Raw genomic sequence first — 21,592 nt, forward strand, 5'->3', positions numbered from 1 at the left:
GTCTTTTCTTTGTGTTTATGTTAAAAGAATTTATTGTGTCAACAGACAGCACTGAAGGAAGTTTCATGCTGTACATTGTATTTTTTCCAAAATAACAGAACATATACGCCCCTTTTTACACACACACACAAGATTCCACACATACCTATCCTGGCACACAAATGTGAAATTGCTGGAATTATCAAAATAATGAGTCATTTAAACTCAAGACGTAGCAACACAATCACAGTTCTAATCACGGGATTTTTGCAGGCATAGTCCAGCATCAGACTTTATTCAATGATGCTCATTGTGCCATATGCTCTGGCCAGAAAAAGTGATGCCTGAAAGATGATACTTGGAATTTCTAGAGAAATCTACATGCAAAACCTGAAGTTTTTCTGTAGAAGATGTATCATCTAAAGATCTCCACCATTTTCACTTCAGTTTTCAGTGGCTCAAACCACTGGTGGGTTTCATAAAGCTGTTGTTCTTCCAGAAAGACTACTACCAGTCAGCACTGTTGTGAGCCAAGTAGTCTCGTCGTCCGATATTTTGCGCCTGTTTGGTCTGCATAGCTTCCAACTTCGGACAGTTAGCAATACGGTGACCAAGACCACCACAGTATGAACACCCAACTTCTCCTGTAACATTTAACAACGTTGTTAACTGGGACTGCTATAATGCCTAAACATTATCCTAAACATCAAAAAGAGCTGTAGAACCATTTCATTGAAAAAATAATAAATTATGTAGAAAGTTTTTTAAAAAAATGTTTCTCCCCCAGTTTAACAAAAAGTACTTATATTTTGCTCAAACACATGCCGAGCTTCCAAATAACCAAAAAGCTTTAAGTCTCAGAATTTGATAGTTCAATTAAACATGCTAACTGCTCAGTGCATCAGAACTATTCCATATTTTTCTCTTTAGCCTCCCAACAACAACACCACAGCATGAGGGGATAATACTGACCTCCAATCTCCAAATATGTTTCGGTATCAGCCTGCATTGATGCTAGGAAGGGTGGAACGTTCTGTCTGGCTTCTATCAGCAAATGTTTCAGGTCCAGCAGCACTGACTCCTCTGGCAAAAGATTTTTTGAGGGGGGAAAAAGTGTTCAGAAGCAATCCTCTTACTTTAAGATGATACATTATGTCTTTGCAAGAAATAAGATGAAGAAAAATCCTTGTAACTTTGATATGTAATCGTGAAAAGTCAGCAAATATCCTCACCATGTAAAATGAAACTCAGACCCAGTGCACTTTGGCACACTAAAAGCACCACAGATCTGTACAAGATAAAGTTTATATCATCATCATCATCATTCAAAGCCAAAATAATGCATTAAAAAAACTTACCAACTGTTTTGTTAACAAATGTTGTAGCCATTCCAGTTTTTCCACAACGGCCAGTGCGACCTATTCTGTGCACTGAAATACATTGAGAAAAACATTTTCAATATCAGGATGAGACACAAAACACAAGGGAGAAGGTCATCTTGTAGTAAGGTGCTTAAAGCTCAAGATTACCATGTTCCACCATACTCACCATAGTTTTCTATGTCTTCTGGCATGTCATAGTTGATGACATGCTGAATGTCAGGAAAATCAAGACCCTTGGAAGCCACGTCTGTAGCCACAAGCACATCCTTCTCAGCATTTCTGAACTGTTCAACTGAACGTATTCGCTCATCCTGATCTGCGCATCAAATAAACACAGGCATTTACTATAAACATTTCTATCCAAACAAAACCTGAAGAAGACATTAAGCATAACCATGATCAGTGTTTCATATCATAGCTATATCATTAACCACTAGTACCTTTTCCTCCATGAATGGCTACTGCCTCCACACCCTTCAGCAGCAGGTACTCGTGAATGGCATCAACGTCTTGTTTCTTCTCAGCAAAAATCAGTACCTGCACAGATTGCGGCCCTTTGTAGTAAGATTGTTACTCATATTGATACTGTGAGTTAAGCTCTAGCAGTTCTGGTCCTAACTTCCAGCCAGTCAGAAGATTTAATAAACTTAACTGTTTGCTTGTTAGGTGAGATCCAGATACCCATAAATTTTGTGTAAAGCAAAGCTCTGATTCACAAACATTATGGTACTAATAAATTTATGAAATCATACTTCTTAAAACTTTATGCTCAAATAAAACCAATCTTTCTCTTCCATTACTGTCTGGACCCTTAATATACCTAAGTCAATACAAATATCCACCACCTTCCACACTAATGTTTCCACATGCATAGTACTCTTCTTAAATAAAAATACACAAAAGAAAACATTCCCAGAAAAGCACCATGGATGAAGCCATTAAAGCCCTTTTTCTGTGCAGCTTACTGGTGGTGGCGTTTTCTGAAGGCACTCTAATATGTAGACCATTTTGGCCTCCTGCTTGACATACTCCACATCCTGGATGACATCAAGGCTGGCAGCCCCAGCACGTCCTACATTAATGGTAACAGGCTGCACCAGGGCACTACGGGCAAAGTTCTGAATCTTCTTAGGCATTGTAGCTGAGAACAGCAGAGTCTGCCTCTGAGCCTAGTAAAACATAAAACGAGGCAGTGATTATGGCCAAACTACTGGCCTGTGAAGTAGTAATGACCTGTGAATACACTACTGATGTTTCCAAATTTTAAAATAGCTATAAAGGAATTTGTGAAAGGTCCACCACTCTGACAAAGAACTTGTCAGCACCCAAGTCTCATCCTCAACCCTCTTCCAACATTCCCCCATGACCATATGGGCCAGTTGACCAAACTAATACAACCCTTGTTGCAACAAGCGTGTCTTTTTTAATCTGAAACACCACTCAAAGAAAATCGTGACAAAAAATTTCTGACAACACCAATAAACAAATACTGTGATAGAAAAAATTATTAAAACATAATAATAAATAAAATTAAAACATATACAGACCTTAAAGTAAGAAAATATTGTGCGCACATCTTCTTCAAAACCCATGTCAATCATGCGGTCAGCTTCATCTAGACAAAGGTAGCGGCACACATCAAGAGTAATCATTTTGCGATCCAGCATGAGCATCAGCCGTCCAGGGGTCGCCACCACAATGTGCACACCTCTGCAATGAAAGCATTGACTCTTTATGTCTATGACCATGTTTCTATCCATGCCACTTCATATGGAAAACAAAATTACTGTTCATTGCACCGCCTGGTTGGGTTTTAGTTTTTTTTTAATCTCCATTCCAAAGCCATGGGCATGAAGTTAAGTTCCAAGTTAAGTTCCAAGGGCATGAAGTTAAGATGCCTGTTAACCAAGCTATGAATGCCCCCATAATTTCTTTCAGATGTGTTTTTAAAGCATTTTACATGCTCATTACTTCATCTGCCTCATTACCAAAATGATGATATACTTGCTTCACTATCAAAATAATGATATACTCACCTCTTTATGAGATCCAGCTGTTCTTTCATGGTCACCCCACCAATAAGGAGACAAGGGCGTAAAGCTGGAAAGCCATCAGCCTTCAAATGGTCTACAAAGTACTGGATGATACTATGTGTCTGTCTGGCAAGCTCTCGCTTTTAACAAGAAAAGAAGACTAATCAATGACAAGATGCATGGAAATTTCCTAAACAAAATATTCCATCAACTGCACTAGTCTTACTTTTAGTTCTATGATTTACGTAAACTAAACCAGCCAAAACAAAATTGGTTCCTTAATGCCTTTCATTTACTCAACCCAGTCAGCATGGCATGATCATAATCAACAGAGCTAAAGATGCTACTATCTTCAGAAAGAATAACTCTAACTCAAGGTGGCACCCTTGATCTGCTGGTCAAATGATGCCTTGACACGTCTCCCTTTTGACGCGAGCTATATTCTTCAAAAACTTAGCATCACTTCCCTGTAGAGAAAATTGGAGGGCATAAGAGCATATATAAGGCACTGTAGCAGCAGTGTTATCCATGCTTGATTCCATCAGAGGGGCTATTAACATGCAGAGAAAGCAAAATACAAAAATATAAACAGAATATTCACCATGCTTGCAAATTTTCAGTTGATGAAGTCTGTGAGCTAGATATGGCCAAAGATCATTCTTGTATCTCATATGTTAAAGAGCCTAACAGGCTTTTTTTCCACATTTTCCACATAATCTTTCATGCAGCCATGTTATGGCAGTTATCTACAGCTTATCATTCAAAATAGATGTAAGAAATTGCTTTTTATAAGCATCCTCCAAAGAGTGGAATATTTCCATAAGCTAACTGCTCTTGCAACAGTCAATTTACGTACAGAGGGGCAAATGATAAGGCCAAATGGTCCTTCGTTGTTTGTGAATGGCAAACGTTTCTCCTGCTCCAAACAAAACATGATGAGCGGCAAAGTGAAGACCAGCGTTTTTCCTGAGCCAGTGAATGCTATGCCAATCATGTCACGCCCTGACAGCCTGAAACAAATGTTTGTTCTTCTCACTTACTACAAAGCAAGCATGATCAACACTCCAGTTTTAATAGGAATTACCATTATTTATGAACTATTAAGGTGTCTACACGCAGCTTGATATTAAGACAGAATGCTGTACAAATATATCATGTAAATTGAAGACATCACTCAAAATTAACATAAGGTTTGATATAAGGACTTGAATGGATTTATTGTTAAGTCCGACAACAAAACATTCTAATGTGTACCTATCTTCATATGCTCCAATTAAGGTTAAAAAAAAAAAAGCTTCAAAAGTCCACTCTTTGCATGTCTGTGTGAATGTTTGCTGCATCTCTGTGTTTCCCATACATAATCACATATATATTATATGTTTCTATACATATTTGCATACATTTATGTTTGTGAACATGTGTCAGCGGGTGAGTGCAGGAGTATTGATGTGCATGAAATAATGCAAATGTCGCTGTGTATGAGACAATATAAGTATCTGTGCGTTAAAACGAGACAATGCCTGTGTCAGTTTGTTCAGAAGACAGTGCAAATACACTGCTGAATGACACAGTCAACAGTTTCTGGGTTGGTTTTTATTTAAGCACCTTGTCTCGAGCATGTTCTGGATAAAAAATAATTACTTCATTACAATTATCTTACACTGTTGGAATTCCTTGAATCTGTATAGGTGTAGGTTTATCTATGCCTTTCTTTTTCAGTGCGTTGATAATGGCTTTAGGAAACTTCATCTCCCTGAAAGACTTAATAGGGGGAGGTAAGTTGTTTCCTTCAACCAGGATGTGCCACATTTTTCGCAGCTTCTCATGGCTAGACTCTGGACGACTCATTATATGTCGTGGAGGACGCCATCTTCAATAAAAAGATAGACATTAGATGGTAAGTAGGTATGCCATTAAGAACAGCATGCAAGTTGTATTTTAAGAATAAACAGCATTTTCAGTTCTGTTAACAAGGTCCCTGAGAATCACTAAGATTTAAAAATAGAATATTAATATTAAACATTCAGTTATCAAAAGCATTTCATATTGGTAGCAGTTATCAGTATTTATTGAGATTTTCATTAAAACCAAGTGTTATGTCTGGAAAATAAACAAAAACAAAATGTGGAAAAGGCAGAAACACTCGTTGAGAGAAAAAAATACTGGATAGTATGTTCAAGATCTACGGGGGAAAAGTTCTTAGAAAATAGACAATGTTTCCTTTTGATTTATGGACAAAAATTAAGGCAAAGAAAAATTCCCCTCCCCACACTCCAAAAATATCAAAATCAAATTAATTCCCCAACTATTGAAACTTACCCAGTTTTGATTGGATCTTTGTATTCAATGCCTTTAGCCAACTCAGCAACACCCTTTAGAGCTGTGGTTGGAGGGGGAAAAAAATGCCAAAGAATGAGAAATCAAGTCACAGGTTTTAAAATAGGCCAATCCATTTGAAAGCAAGTTAAATGTATTCACATTACTGAGGACAGGACCATCAAATCTAAGTTTTTTATCAAATTTTTCCACATGGATGCCCTAAAATATGTGCAATCTTTCATAATTTTGTTAAGAGTACTAGTAACTTTATGATTTCATTCATTTCTTCAAGAAATAGCAACTGAAAAAATATGCACACCCCTTCTGTACACACACACACGCACAAACACAAAAATAAATGACTTTACCTTTGCTTTCAGCAACACTTTCTAAAATCTTTTGCTCCTCTTTGAGTAGTCTCTCCTTTGCTGTTTCCTTGCGAGCTACAGAAAAAAAATAAGTATTAAATTATCTCTGATTTTAAATAATACAAAAATTAATATGTATTAAATATAGGCATTTATAAGACTGCTTGTAAAACATGAGCTACATTTTCAGAATACAAACAACTGTATGAAACTGACACAACCAATAAAGTTACAACAGCTAATAGCACAATGCAAGTACAGCCTTTACAAATGAGCTGTGATCAACCAATGAACCACGCACAATCTTGATGAAGTTATTTTTCCATGCCTAGTTCCCATTTAAATATTTATCAAGCATAGCTTTGCTGGTGCTAACATGACAGGATAATCTGAACAGCAAACGTTATATTTCTGACTTATGTTTCCTGCATCCTGCTTTTATCTTGTTACACCCAACACATATTTATGATAAAGATCAAAGCATAACATAATCATTAAGCCATGTTCAGGCTGGGCAACAAGGTCTGCACCTTCTGCTTTCTTCTTCAGTTCACTGTGTTGATCTAAAAGGCTAATGTAAGCATTAGGCCCTATTTCTTCTTCCTCATCATCATCCTGCTTGCTTCCCCTTGAGTCCTCATTGTTTCCACTTTCTCCATCACTGACTGAGTCCTCCTCCTGGATAATCAATCTCTTTTTAATCTGCTGCAGCTGAAAAAAAAAAGCACAGCTGTGACAGTAAACTTGCTAGTGGTGACATGGAAACAACTAGGTGCAACTTAATCATTTACTTGTCCATCCCTTCAAATGTTATTCATGCCACAACAAGACTAAGAGGAAAGTACTGAGTAGTAAGGTATAATTCTGACAAGCAGTTGTACTTTTTGTACCTCATTCATACATATTACACTAAGAAATTATGACCAGTGATCCAAGGTGACCAATATAAAACTGCAGTTGACAGGAGCGGCAATTCTTAATACAAAGTAAGCCACAGCTAACAACTAATAGTAATGCATTCCAGCCCTATTCTCCAATGGGGGTGATTAGGAACAAGAAGAAGAACTGTAATGCATCTTTTAAACTTTTAATTCTTATAATGATAATAAAATATTAAGACTAAAAAATTTAGTTTCATACCTCCATCTTCTTTCTCTGTTTGATAGGAATATATGGGACATAATCTTCTTCATCTGTTGATGTCTCATTTTCTTCATCTGACTGTGGTCTCTATGATTACCACACACACAAAAAATCATCACGAAACATTATCACATAAGTGTAAACAACAGAATATCAAGTAAAACGTGTGGTCATTTGTTTCTGAAAATTAATATTTTTATTATAAAAACATGTACATGTAAATGTACATGTAAAATTGTACATGTAAAATAGTCAATATTGTAAAATTCGTTCCTGATTAATGAGTGGGATGCAATTATTGTAATGAACGAGTACGTATACTCCGCAATTGAAGAAAAACTAACAAACAGAAACAAAGAGCATCTATTCCAAGCCAATACTGAAAAGCCACGAATTTCTGGCACTACGAGCTGAAATGTTACCAACTTTTCTACTGCTGGCCATAATCGTGGAACTGACGTACTAATAAGCGAGCAGCTTCTCGACAGTGGATGGAGTCAACTCACGAAAGGTCACTTCCTGTTTGGCTCGGGATGCATTCCAGTGACGTCCCTTAGTTTCGACATAAAACTTCCTCTTACACTTACAACTTCGCAAAGTTTACAATCACGGACTAAAATTTGTGCAAGCAACAATTTCACATCAAGGTATGGGTGGGAAGTCGGAAATCAAGCGTGGCAAGTTGTCAGTTAAAATTCGAGGACTGATAAAGGTAAGTTGTATTGCAGACATAACCGAGTTGTCAGGCGTTGCACAGAACGCTAGCAGATGAGAACTCCGAAACTTCTGATATACTGAATGAAAGAGCTGCCGAGCTTCCGTATACGATAGAGAATTAAATAAATTAATGAAATAGAAAAAAGGATAGAAATAATCTGTTTCTTCCCGGCACAAGTGTAGCACGCGCAACGTTATGTTAAGGTGCTTGAACATAGTACGATCCCCTTGAACAGCAGAGTGGGGAAGAGCATGGAATTGTATGCTGTTAATGAATTGTCTTTAATGAACAAGGTGATAGGGATATTTTAGTAATTTTTTTTTTATCGGTTAGCTACTTAGTACTCATTTGCCTATGATCAGATCACTAATAATGTCCCTATGATTCACATTATTTGAGTGTTGGATGTAATTTTATCATGGTATTTTCTTTTTGGTTATTTTCCTTTTTAGGACAAGCATTTACCAGAAAAATGGGTGGTGCTGTATGATGGAAGCAGTGACCAGAAGCTACCACGCCTTGAATTGTTTGATAAAGAAGAACCCCCAGCTTCCAGTAAGGCATCTAGAGTTATTATCCTGGAAAATGTCAAATGGGTTGACAAGAGCTTTATGTCCAAAGAACAACCATATTTTGAGCTGTCCATCAGAAGAGAGAAGCATTATTTTCTTGCAGAAAGTGAATCTGAGAAAGAAACGTGGGTGAGTGTACTGTGCATTGTCTGCAATGAACTGGCTAAGCAACGGGCCAATGAAATTGATCTGTCTTATGTAGAGAACAGTGAGACTGGCCATGATGTTATGAGTGATAACACTCTGTATGACACTTCTGAAAAAGGTAAGCTTTCTACGTTCATCCGTGTTTTCCAAGATTACTACAGTTATGTTATGTTGTGAAAGTGGTACTTTATTCAGATTGTCACAATGCCAGCTGCCATTCTCAACTCTCTGATTCTTTCTGTATTATTGTCATTCTTTCCACACTGGTTCCTCCTTGTATGTAGCATCTATTTAAAGGGACAGCTGCATAGCTGCAGACGACAAAAAATACCAGTTCTTTTCCCTCCCACCCCCAACATGTATGCTGGTTGAGTTGCAGAAAGACATTACTGGTGAGGTGGCTGAGCCTGTTAAGAACACATTGATATCTGTCATCCAGTTTCCTAAAATGAAAAGTGCAGTAACTTATGTTCACGCCATCTTGTCTTGGATCAAACCATTCTGTTAAATATGACATTGCCATTATTAAAATGTGTTAAATTGAAATTTTTTAGAGTTTATAAATTATCATTAATTTTATTAACTAAGAGCATTTGCTGATCCAGACTAAAGACTCCATAGCACATAAGCACAAGTTTTATTGGCTGAACAAATGCAGGAAGTGTTATGAAACATGATAGTGTATTATTCAAGTGCACTTATCCAAGTGTAGTTTCAAGCAGAAATTTAGTTTTCATCTGGTGTTCATGTGAGAGAACAAGGGAAGTGAGAGCAAAATTGTGAGAGAGTATGGGAGGGGGTAGAGTCAATAATGACATATTCTGTTAGTGTTGAAGTGGATATTCCGGTGGTGCAGTAAAATACTGTGGTTTTGTTTAGTTCCTCTTTGAAACTGAATTAAATCTTCATTTAGCACTTCACTGATCATGCACATCCTTCTTTAAATGTGCTTATCACGCACATCCTGATTTGAATGTCCTATGGATTGTTTATAGTAAGCATGTGCCAATATATTTATACAACCAGTTTGTGTAATCAAGTAAGAGTACAACACAGTAAATGTGGACTAAAAGTGATAGTAGTAAGCAATAGTGGCAGAGGTGAATAATGCTACATAGCTGAAACTTGAATATCTAGCACTGACCCTTTCAAAACTGTGAAATGACCTATATTATGGGAGAAAAATAAACTGGTAAATGTCTTTGAAATTTGTGTAGAACTTATTTTTTGCTACACTCTTATCCAGCCATTGCAGCTAGAACAAATCTTTCTTTTTTCTCATCTCCATTCACTGTTCACTAAAGCATTTCCTTTAGCTTTACACTTCATTTAAGATTTTGTTTGGAAAAGTTTTTACAGTATTTAGTTACTGTACTTGAGGTATTTCGGTGAAGTGGAACTTTGAAAAATTTGGTCATTCTTCTAAAATTACCTTTCAAGAAACAGAAAATTTATCCTGATTACCCTCATAATCAAGTGAAAGTGTAATATGTATTAATTTGGAAAAACGTGGTGCTTTTGCAGTTTTGGAAGTTTACATTTAAAGAGGAATTCATAATAATAATAAAGGTTTAAATTAGGGTACAGTCTAAAGGTTTCAAAGGAGATTATTTAAATTCATTCAAATGACTCTAGTAAGTGGGCAGTTTCCAAGTGTGGGAAACATCTATTTTTGGAGTTTGATCTTTAGTATCATAAATGTGATTTGAAATGTAGATGAGTCATTTATGAATAACTTAGGATTTTCAGGCATTTTCCCCCTTTGAATGCAAGATTGAAAAATACTGCAACTTATGGCTAACAAGGGTGGGTGAGTGGGAACTGGAGACTGAGGTGGGCAATGGGTGGTTTTAATTTTAGGAGTTTGGTTAACATTAGGGGCTGAGGTTGAGTTAATTTGAGGGGTTAGAAAAAGGAGCAGTGCAAGCAGGAACTTCTAAATTATTTTGCTGATTTTGAAGGGAGGCACAAAAAGTGATATTTCTAAAGTGAAGATGCCCCTAGATCACAGATTAGATTGCCGACGCATCTAGGTTCTTGTCTCCACCCCTTCCTGTTTACCTTGGTTGACAAATGTGTGCATACATGCATTTGTATATGTAAGGGAGATAAACACTGGTTTTTTAATGTTTTATTTCTGTTTCAGCCTTGCAGTTCAAAATCAGTATTGATCCAACCAAGGCATCCGAAGCTAATAACTTGCGTGGCAATTACCTTTTGATGCCAACACAAGATTCACTTCAGCTTTTGGAATCCACTGGTCAGAAATGCATCTGTGACTGGCAGTATCGACAGATACGTAAGTTTGGTAAAAGTAAACAGTGTTTTCGCATGGAAGTAGGGAGAACAAGTTCAACAGGCGAAGGAGAATTCGTTTTTTTTACAGTTGATGGTGAAAGTATTGTTCATTTCATCACCATGTACACCAGACTTCTGCAGCAACGAGATTTGCAGAAAAAAGAGGTGGCCAGACAGACAGCAGAGGCTTCTGGCCAGAATTTCAACAGTACTCTGCAGCCCACCCCTGCAGCCTCATCGTTTTCAACTGTTGAAAGCAGGAAGGAGGTGTCTGGCAATGAATCGCCTGGCATTTCTCCCTATCCTCCTCCAGTAAGGCCTCGAAGTTGCACCGTAGATCCTCAAGGACCAGCCAGGCCTAACCCAGTAGATGATAAGGCAGAGAAGGGAAAGACAAGAACATCCTCTGGAAAGGGCCCATCTGCAGAGGTGAAAATTTATGAAACATCTTCAGGCCTGACAGCACCACTTGTACCAGAACTCCATTCAGAACTTCAGAAAAAAATGAAGGGTCAGAAAAGTGGCGAAGGGCAGGATCGCACATCAGTGACTAGTTCTGCAAGTCCAAATACAACAAATAGTACAGGCATCTCTTGGCCTGAGCCTGGTGATTCTAAGGACTATGATACTGATGAGCGTGCAAATGACCACACAGCCATAAACAAAGAGAAAAAGAGGAGTGAAAAAGAAAGTAAGAAGAAGCGAGAGAAGGAGGAGAAAGCTGCTGAAGCCAGGAAGAAGAAAGAGATAAAAGAACAAAAAGAGAAGGATAAAAAGTCAAAGAAGGATAAAGGGCATGAAAAGGTACAGCCCTCAAAATCTCTTCCCACCAAAGAGCCATCTAATGTCCCTTTCTCTGATGGGCATATCTATGATGAACCAGAGGTGCTGGTTATTCAGAGAAGTAGTGGAAAACAGCAAGCACATGTCAAAGCTGACCTGGTGTCACAGCCTGCGGATTTGTGTAGTGAGACAGCAAACATCTCCAAGTCTGTGCTACAAGATTCTGAAGGTAATAGCTTGTATGCAAGTCCTATAAAGCCTGACAGAGATGCATGGAAGGTGCATGCAAGGCCAGATTCAGCTGCCATCCATCAGGAAGACTATAACCAGATCAGGATAGCCTACGCAAGCCAACGACAGCACAGTGAGCCTCGACCAGCAATACCACCATACTTATCTGCAGGCTGCTCAGAAGCAGAAGTCTATGATCACTTAGGGAATTTTGATTCCCAAAGCAATCAGAAACTGGCACATGCAGAGGGCATATATGGGCTAGCATCAGCAGTGCAAACAGTAAAGCCCAAGTTGCCACCTCCGATGCTACTAGCAAGCCTGGAAGTGAATATGAAGAGACTGATGTCACACCGCTGCCTCCAGGCAGTCGATGTGCACCACAAGATACATCAAGACTTCTGCGCAATGCCTATGAGGAGCCAGAAACAGTTCAGCCTGCTTCTAGAGTTAAATATACAGCGGACAGTGAGTACGCTGACATTTCATAATCACCATTCAGCAAAATCTAATAATTACTTATGTGTGTTCCTAGGCTTGTTTTATTTTTGTTAATGACTCATTTCCACTGGGACTTTAGTGACCATATGCTGATTAAAAACTTTGAAACAGGGTTATACATAAAACAAAAGTGTCTGCTTTGGATTTATTTTTTTTGTCATAACTGTGATCATTTATTTTTAAAAATCAGAATACAGCATGTATCTTCTGTGCCTTGGTCTTCAGAACAAAATATTTGTGTTGCGATGAAAATGTCACACAATAGTCTGTTTGTATCTCAGGTCAAAGAGTTTTTGACTAAAAGAAGATCAAATGAAATTTTATTTTAAAGGTATTTGAATATGTAGGATAAGGGAAGTAAAATTTGTAAGCAAATATCAATTTCAAAACGGTCACCTCCAGCTTGCAGATATATATTTTATCGGTGGAATAACCCAAAATTTATTTTTTAAGCCCCTTACAAAGGTAGCAGCTGTGATTTTTGTTTGTGTCAATTTTCAGTCTGTTGCCTCATTTAAGTCATCGACATCACTGTAGCAATATGGTAAAAGGCTTGTACTCTTAATATCCACCAACATGAGGGGCTCATGTTTGGCAGTGGAGAGACTGTGTTTCAGTTAAAGGGGGAGATCGAAATTTTGGTGTTGCCAGTGACTTTCTGGCTCCCCATGCATTCCCTCCCTCTTTTTCTTGCTACCCATGTGTGTGTGAGAGTAGAAAGTGAGAGAGAAGGAGGGCATCTCAGATTACAACATCAAAATTTGCACTGCACAGAAGAGCTATTTTGCAGTTTCTTTTGCCAATTATTTAGGAACCAGCAATAACATCTTAGAATACAGAAAATAAATATTAAGTATATATATATATGTGCTTCCTATGAGACATGGCCAAATAGTGTCATTTGTGTGCAGGTGTATATGTCTCTTTCTCTCTCACACACACACAGAGTCCCACACTTTCCCTTTATTTATAAGATACTGTTAATATTGCTTCATAACTCATGTTATTTGGGCATTGCATGGTGCAAATTTTGACACCTTTTATTTGAAAAGAATTGTCCCATGTCAGTGTGTGATTTAAAATGTAAATTCTGAAAACAAAGGTCATTGGTTTGGTGAACATTCCTTTTGTACATAATTATCAGAAATCACATGTTTTGTACCACTTATTATCTGTCTTTTAACTGCATATATAGTATTTTTCTCTTGGCCCAAAGCCTAACCTAAATGCTTATGGTGCGGGCTAGTTTCCACACAACTTACAATTTTAAATTGTGCCCATTTGTTTAACCTAATGCATCAGCTGTGATTCCCCAAATAATGGAAATTTTAGTTCTGCCCTATAGTTATGAAACTGGTCATTTTTTTAAAAGTTTATATTTTGCTTTAAATTTAAGTATAGGTGTAATACACATATGAAACTTAGTGATGTGATTTTTGCTGCTATTTAATCATGTTATCTTTTATATGAGTTGTTCACATGGTTTTGTTAACATGAACTTTTAACTTGTGATTTTTATATGGAACTTTTGAGCAGACTTTCACAATATGTTTAAATGAAAAATGTAGAAGTTTAAAAGATTGTTGAAAGATTTTAGCAGGGTACTCTATTGGTACTGTTTGTATTAGGATGAGTGCATGAATTAGATATGGTTCTGAATGGGTCTGGAATCTTTAAATTATACTAGGAGATTTTCCTAATCTGAAATATATGTTGTTGTTTCACAATCTTTAAATTTCTTTGTTTCATATTTTTATTGTGCACTCAAACTTCACTTGCAAATAAACTGAAAACAAAATTATTTGAAAAGCATGGGAGGGATACAGTGTTTTGTGATTGCCTCTAGGTCATATGATAATATTTTTCTTATTTAAAGGAGACAGCCCTCAGAAGTACTGCTATCTAGAACCTGGTGATTACAAAGTCAACATCAAATCAAATGCACATTTTTATTTATGCAAATGTTATATTTTTCCTGTGATTCACTTCAAATTCACCTAATTTGAAATCCCTAAAGTTTATATGTCAGGGCTTCTGCTTACGCAAAAAATTGCGTACAGTACGCATTAAAAGTTCGTAGGACCCCTTCAATTTTCGTCAATGGGGTCCTCTTCAAATGTGGGCGAAGAACTGGGACCCCTTAAAAATCTGAAGAAGGGGTCCCTGGGACCCCAAAGAATTTAGCCTTAGCAGAAGCCCTGTATGTAGTTTACCATTATATACAGTTACCAACCTCAGTAAAGATGCTTTTTCCAATATTACATAAATTTATTTAAGATAAATTTTGTGATATCTTAAGTTTTTTAATTTTCATTTCTTTCAAAATGAAGATTATGTTTATTTTATGGAAATAAAATTTGGGGATATTTTCTCAGTTCGTATGATTACAAAATTTAGGTTTCTGCACTGAAATAATGAATGGGCTTAAAGCTTCCTACAGCACATTATTAAAACCAGGAAACATCATTGATTCTGAATGGCATGCACAAAAGCATGATTGGAAAGTAGAATAGGGTTGCTAAAATTTCATACATGAGCTCTGCAAAGCTGATTAATATTAAACCCCGAACCACGTTATCCCCAAACCAGTTTCAGAATGAGTGAGCAACTATTTGTTAATATATATTTCCATTTTTGTAATTTTTACAACATTGATTGCCATTACTTATAAGTAAACTGGGACATCAATGGATTTTTTAAAATTTTCCACAATAGATTTTTTAAGTACATTAGATTTTTGTGTGAAAAAAAGCAGCCAAGTTTTTAGTATCGACCACATCATAATGGAATAGAAATTGTGTACTGAACAATACCTATGTGATTCTTCTGCATGTGCTTATGCTTTTACTTTTCTTCAGCAGGTATTTTGACTAATGAATGCATCAGTGTAAGGAAATCAATCTTGTCTCTTCTGAGTTGAAAAGCTTAGTCTGTGAAAGTGATCAAGCCAAACTCCTAAGCCTGGTGGTTGACTGGAAAATTGTGTTTAAGATGCCTGATTAATGAGTAAAGTATTATGTGGTGGAATGAAATGGTTGGGCTTTGCTTTCCATACTCTGTGTCCTACATATAGTGAACAACTTAATGTTCACTGCCCCCTATCCTAGTAGTATAACCACCTTCATCTTTGCTCAAGTGATGAAAAGCTGTCAGGAGACAAGCATGATTACATAATACAACTGGATATTTTTTCATCAAGGCTCTATTTTAACCAAAGTAATAGAAATGTAATCCGTATGGTCATGTCTGTTAGTGTGACCCTAATAGTTATGGACTGAAATATTTGTGTTTCCTGTTTCCGATTCCATCTTCCAGGTAGCCGTCCTAAACATGTCTGTCTGATATTTTTTAGATTGGTAAATGCTGACAGGTCAAAGGGGTATGTAGCACAATGAAATGTATGAGTGAAGATTATTATGATTAGTAAATCCTCCTGAGCTTATTTTAAAAGTGTTTTTCTGTACATGTACTTTGAAAAAAAAATCAGATTTACAGTCTTTTGTTATTAGCATCATTAGAATTCATCAGTAGGAATTACTATCATAGTCATCATTCTGCAAGAGATTTGGACTACAATAATGCATCATATTTTACTAATAAGATTTAAAGCCCACTATTATGTCAGGCCCTTAATTTTTTTCTTCCCAAGAAGTTCACAGATTGACAGCACATCTGTCTGTTCATTCATGCATCAACTTTATCCAAAAAAAAAAGATAAATTTAATGGATGGTATGTTCTTTTAGCACACTCAGCACAGATTATGCAAACAGTACTCTCATGGTCTCCCATCACCTATATGCCTATCTTCCTAAGCAGCAAGCCAACTATATTTACATTATTTAAAAAAGTGATGTCATTTTTTAAAAAAATTTAAATAAGTAAAAAAATCCCCACTGATCCAAAGATCATTTAATTTACAGATAATGCACTGTTAAAATGGACAGCTTTTTCGTATGATGATATTTCACTTGTATATGTGTGTGATGAAAAATGAGTATGCAGATAAATTGTTCAGAAAGGTAATTGTGCAACACAATTGTCTATTCAGATATTATACCAGCATTTATATTAGCAATAGCTTTGTTTGCTTTGAAGTTAACTCATTTTGATTATCATTTAATTGATAAGTTCTTTAAATCTGGAATTAAATTGTATGGTTTAGGTTCCTGTTCTAAATCTTCATTTTTTTTTAAAAACTGATGGTGATTGCTTTTGTAATACTGTAAGGCTGTTATGTAAGGCTGCAATGGCTGTTAACACTGGTGCCTTGATTTCTTCTGTTATCACTCAACTAAATGCTTTCACGGAGCAAGTATACCTTCCATTTTTGCAGAGTTAAAAGAAACTGTGCAAGTGATGTCCACTGACAAAACCTTTGAATAGATCTTTCTCCAATGTCAGGTACCTACTTATTAGTCATGTGCAAACTGGCCAGTGAAGAACCCGTGTTCACGTGTGAATACTCATAATTAATAGTGTGCTGTGTGTGTTAACTACACAGTCCAAGCTGTAAAATACATTTTTCTGGAGTAGTTTTACAAGGACTGAAGAAGGCTATTGTAACTAAAGGTCACACAGAAGCAGTATAAGGGGACAAACTGCTGATTAGCCTTGAGCTAGTAATATGAGGTCCATGATAGCTGAATGCTAGCATCCAGCTAGTCAGTCAAGCTGCTTTGCTGGTACAATGTATTGTGCAATGTACATTGTAAATCAATGCATATAATTTTCCAAAGGCGGCTTTATGTATAAACTCTCTTTTTTAAGATGCCGACAATGTGTTGACGAAACAGATGTCAGTAAAAGGTGCCTTTGTTTGAAGGGGAGGTGTCTTAATGTTTTAAAAGTTCAGGTTCCAGGGGATCTTACACAACTTTCATCCATATTAGCCATTGTTACTGGCTTAAACCAGTGCACACAGTTTGCGTTCAGTGTTGGAGCTACCTGTCTGTTTGACACATGAGAGGCTGGTGTTTAATGGTATATGCTATGCATGTTTACTGTGTACAAAAAAAAGTGTGTGTATATAAAATAGTGTGACAGTTAACTACAGGCTGTTTGAACATTTGAATTAAGTATAGCTTCTTTCTCTCTAACCATTTATCTGTTTGACTTGCTTTCAATTTTCTAGTTCCTTTTTTTAAGATTTCCACTATGCTTCCTTATCAAAACTGATAGAAAAAGGAAAATTGTAAGACATTTAGCTAATATTGCTGTCAAACTTGTGGGTACTCGTAATTTTTCCATGGAAAGAGGGCATGTGCAAACTAGCCAGTTTATTTTTTTTGTGGGGGTGGGGGGTGTCTCTTTTTTTGGGTCTGATTATCTGTTTACAGAAATGAACATAGTTGACAAACAACTTATGTTGCTGATGTATTATTCGTAGTGTAGCAATATTCTAAAAGCATCCACTTAGATGATCGATACAGATTCTGAGACATCAAAATGTGTAAACCTGCCTACGTGGAATCACCATTAGCTTTGACTGAAAACACGTCGGATCTCTGTATCAAGCCTAAGTCTCAAAGAAATGAAATGCCTGTCTTGAGTGGTGGTGAGTCCAGCAAGGAACTTCAAGTCCGCTCTTTCGTGTTCTTTTGTTCACCTAAGTATCTACACCCTCTGAGTTACCATGAAGAACGATCTTAGACAGTTTCATGGCAGGTCACATGACTGAACTTTACCAGCTTGAGCTGCTTGATTGTTACAAGAAGGGGTTCATGGTGGTGTCTGTGTGCTCCATGCAAAGTCATTTTTTTTTTCATTCTGTGAACAAAATTCAGATCAACCTCATCAGGCTCGTTCTCAAATGCCTGGATTTTCCTCTGTATGGGCAAGCAGAATCCACATCTCACATCTGTGCAGTAGGATGAGAACTATGACAGAATTTGTACAGTTTGTACTTGGTACCAGTATAATGTTGCTAGGTCAAATTTGTCCAGCTTCACCATTGCCACTGTTGCAATCCTGATGCAGATGTCTGAGTGTAGTTCCCACCTTTGGAAAGGGTGGTTCCCAAGAACTTAAAGCAGTTTATGTCCTTTATTCATGTAGATCTCTGTTTTGTTGTTGCCATAGATATTAGCTATGACTATGAATGTGGTGATACGGATAAGAGCAAAGTTGTTGAGAATGTCAGAGAAATACTTGGAAGAAAAAAACTGCGACATATCAGCAGTAGTTTGTACTCAACATGCACTTGCACAGGCATCCAGTGCAATAGCCAATGCAATGTAGTAAAGTAATGCTTCCTCACCCTAAAAATGAGTCTAATAGCTGAATTCTGAAGTTCATCCACAAGACTCATAGGGCACCCAGCCAGAAGGGAGTGATATAATCAAGTCTTGACAGGACAAGGGCACAGACATGTTAATCTAGGCCAGTTGTGAGGAGGGATCTGACTGAACTACTTTAAATATTGCTGCAAGAACAAGACATTACTTTGATCAAGGGCACAAAAAGGTATCAACTTAAACTTTTATAAGCACCATTTGCGTACTTTGGAACAGGCATAGGCAGACTGGTTTTTAGGTAGGAGAGAGTGGAAGCTCAAATACTCAAGCTAGTTGAAGTACCTTGAACAAGAAATGTTTGAAAAAAGGAGAGCAGGTTTTAAGTTCATGTTCAAGGTTCACTTTCTTATGGAGTGGTTTTTCAACATAAGTCTTAAAAATGGAGGGACAAAAACAGATTTTAAAAAAAGGCAAAGAAGGATGGGCAGAAGATAACAATCAATTAACAGGGTTTTCTGGCATGGTTTAAAAAAGTGTATTTGGTGTTCATGACATAAATAATGCTCAGCTATTTGAACTTTTTTTTTCATAGGCAAGGTTAACAATTTTGAGAATAAAATGATTGGTTCTTTCAAGGCAGCACCTGTTTTGAAAGATTTGTAATACAGACATTAAATTATTGTAAGGTTGCTGCACAGAATTTAGAGCTTAGAAAGAAAAACCAAAAGAAAGTACAAATTCCACAATATGAATGTTTCAAATATATCTTATTTTGGCATGTGTATGTGTTTGCATATGTCATGCACGCATGGGTGCATCCATTTGGACTCCTACACATACATAGACCTGTACATATGCGTACCGCTGTGTTCATATCCTTTTCCTATGTAACTTGTACAGGAGAGAGGTTATTTTAATTATAATGTTTGTATCATTTAGTCCTATATGATTTTTTGGCACATTATCCTGGAGTTAGCTTTCTTATGTACATTCAATTTAAAATATTTGAATCACAGTAACTATTCAGGCTTCATAAACATTGTTAAAAAAGTTTCTCTTCTTTAATGGCAACTGTTCATGTTTATGACAATTACAGATATTGTTATTGTTAACAATGTAACTAGAGCAGGATTTAAAATTTTAAGTGGGTATGCTGTGTTTTTACAGGTTATCTATCAATGAACTTGATCCTTGATCATTTCTCTCTTAGCTGCAGCATGTTTTTTAAATGAATTAAGAGACTGAGACCATCTTTTCTGTTGTTGCTACAGCATTTTAAAAAAATCCATTTCAATGGATGCCAACATTTTTTTTTTTTTTTACAAAATTATTGGTTTTGGCATTATTTGTAGTAACTGCTTCTGATTAATCCTAGCAGCTGACTGTATGTAATCACATGGTGTGTTTGCAAGGTATACTTTCTACATGAAGGGAAAAAACTGATACATTTTAAGCTTTTTTTTTTTTTTTTTTCATTCCTTGGTTTGGCTGAGACATTTACATTTTTATTTGACGTCTGAACATGAAGTTGCTCTTAAAGATGAGTTTTAAGTTTTAGTCTGTTAAAGTTAGCTTTGGTGTGGTTTTTTGTTAATTATATAGTTAAATGTTGATCCATTGTTCTATGAGAAAATGTTATTAAACTGTAGCTTTATATTACAACTCACAAAATTTTGCTGAATTGACAATATGCTCAAGAAAATGTTTAAAGCTGAACAAGTATATGTGTATGGGTCAATTAAAAGTATAATGGAGTACACTATTCTTTTGATTGGAGAGGAACATGTGAAGTAGCATTGTCTAATAATTCGAGTACATGCATACATTTAGCACAAAAAAATAAGAGGCCTGCCTACAGGAAATGAGCTTTACCTATGCAATATTAACAGTCAAAAACCGTGATAGTGATAGAATCCTAAAACAGAGTAACACAATGAAATCTAAATAGTTTTCCTGATTCCTTGTTTTCGAGGACAAAGTTGAGTTTGCTTGAAAAAAATGTATTTTTAAAGTAATGGTCATGCACAAGACAGTGAAATTCAGTCTCTTTGTCACTAAAATATAGCATACCATCTGGCTTCTCACCAGTTTAACAAAAATTCGGTGTGAACCAGTAGTCTATAAGTGTTTTCCTCTTACAACAAACATTGTAACAGCAGCCAATAAATAGGTGAAAGGACAGAACTATACTGGTTTCTTACCCTGGAGCGTTAGAAGGAACTCTGGAAATGAGATAATATGCGCGCAGGCTCTATATCTATAGAATGCATTCTATACTAATAGAATTGAATTTATACATATAGAATGCATTATACTATAGAATAAATTTATAAGTATAAAATGCATTTTTATAGTTATATAGAGAAAATTCACCTCTTGGAGCCCCATAGATTACGAAGTTTGCGCCACTTGCTGATCAAAATCTGCAGGGGTAAGTTTAAACACATATAACGGTCATTTGCAAATGTAGTATTGTTTCATACATCGATCTACTTACATTATGCCTTACTGCAAATTACTATCCTCCATATATCGCAAAAAAGAGCACATCCAGACGAGCTAAGGTGCACTTTTATTGATAAATAATGAGATTAAAGCCAAATTAACCCATAGACAAACGATCAGAGCCTCTGCTGTGAACACCGAGCAACGGAGACATCGAGGCTGTCTTCCAGAAGAGCACATCACAATTACGTACAGTTTTACATATCAATAAAAATTAACAGGCGGATGCCCAGACAAACTGTCTGAGAAAATTGTAGGTTGTAAGGGGGGAAAATCGCGTGGACAGAACCTATATGTGTTAAATCAGTGTGAGCACATCATCGGCAAAGAGCAGCTTCATTAACTGACTTCTTAGTCACTCCTTCGTAGAACCACGAAC

General features: G+C 36.6%; 2 protein-coding genes across 2 annotated transcripts; one reads left to right on the forward strand and one right to left on the reverse strand.

Moving 5' to 3' along the window:
* Window positions 1-3: 3 nt before the first annotated feature.
* On the reverse strand, window positions 4-7,764 carry LOC112564859 (probable ATP-dependent RNA helicase DDX41). Its single transcript, XM_025239937.1, has 15 exons — window positions 7,651-7,764; window positions 7,222-7,311; window positions 6,612-6,792; window positions 6,082-6,156; window positions 5,714-5,774; window positions 5,055-5,264; window positions 4,251-4,404; window positions 3,398-3,534; window positions 2,909-3,071; window positions 2,327-2,530; window positions 1,802-1,898; window positions 1,528-1,677; window positions 1,338-1,409; window positions 952-1,062; window positions 4-623 (listed from the first exon to the last, which is right to left on the reverse strand). Exons 1-15 carry the CDS (start codon window positions 7,666-7,668, stop codon window positions 487-489), a joined length of 1,860 nt encoding a protein of 619 aa, XP_025095722.1. The 5' UTR covers window positions 7,669-7,764; the 3' UTR covers window positions 4-486.
* LOC112564858 lies at window positions 7,757-20,465 on the forward strand. The gene is made up of 3 exons (XM_025239936.1): window positions 7,757-7,936; window positions 8,395-8,779; window positions 10,808-20,465. The coding sequence occupies exons 1-3, from the start codon at window positions 7,874-7,876 to the stop codon at window positions 12,526-12,528; spliced, it is 2,169 nt and encodes a 722-aa protein (XP_025095721.1). The 5' UTR covers window positions 7,757-7,873; the 3' UTR covers window positions 12,529-20,465.
* The last annotated feature ends 1,127 nt before the right edge of the window (window positions 20,466-21,592 follow it).

The sequence above is a fragment of the Pomacea canaliculata genome, linkage group LG5, assembly GCF_003073045.1.
Source record: "Pomacea canaliculata isolate SZHN2017 linkage group LG5, ASM307304v1, whole genome shotgun sequence".
Taxonomy (NCBI): Eukaryota; Metazoa; Mollusca; class Gastropoda; order Architaenioglossa; family Ampullariidae; genus Pomacea; species Pomacea canaliculata.

Bases quoted from the DNA above. Each gene is read 5' to 3' on its own strand.
- LOC112564859 (XM_025239937.1), bottom strand. The intron at 4,405-5,054 runs GTAAGATAATTG...CATTTGTTTCAG, and splicing joins ATTCAAGGAATTCCAACAGT to GCTGTCAGGGCGTGACATGA. The intron at 3,535-4,250 runs GTACGTAAATTG...TCTTGTTAAAAG, and splicing joins GCCTTATCATTTGCCCCTCT to CGAGAGCTTGCCAGACAGAC.
- LOC112564858 (XM_025239936.1), top strand. From the start codon at position 7,874: ATGGGTGGGAAGTCGGAAATCAAGCGTGGCAAGTTGTCAGTTAAAATT. The intron at 7,937-8,394 runs GTAAGTTGTATT...TTTCCTTTTTAG, and splicing joins AAATTCGAGGACTGATAAAG to GACAAGCATTTACCAGAAAA. The intron at 8,780-10,807 runs GTAAGCTTTCTA...TTTCTGTTTCAG, and splicing joins GTATGACACTTCTGAAAAAG to CCTTGCAGTTCAAAATCAGT.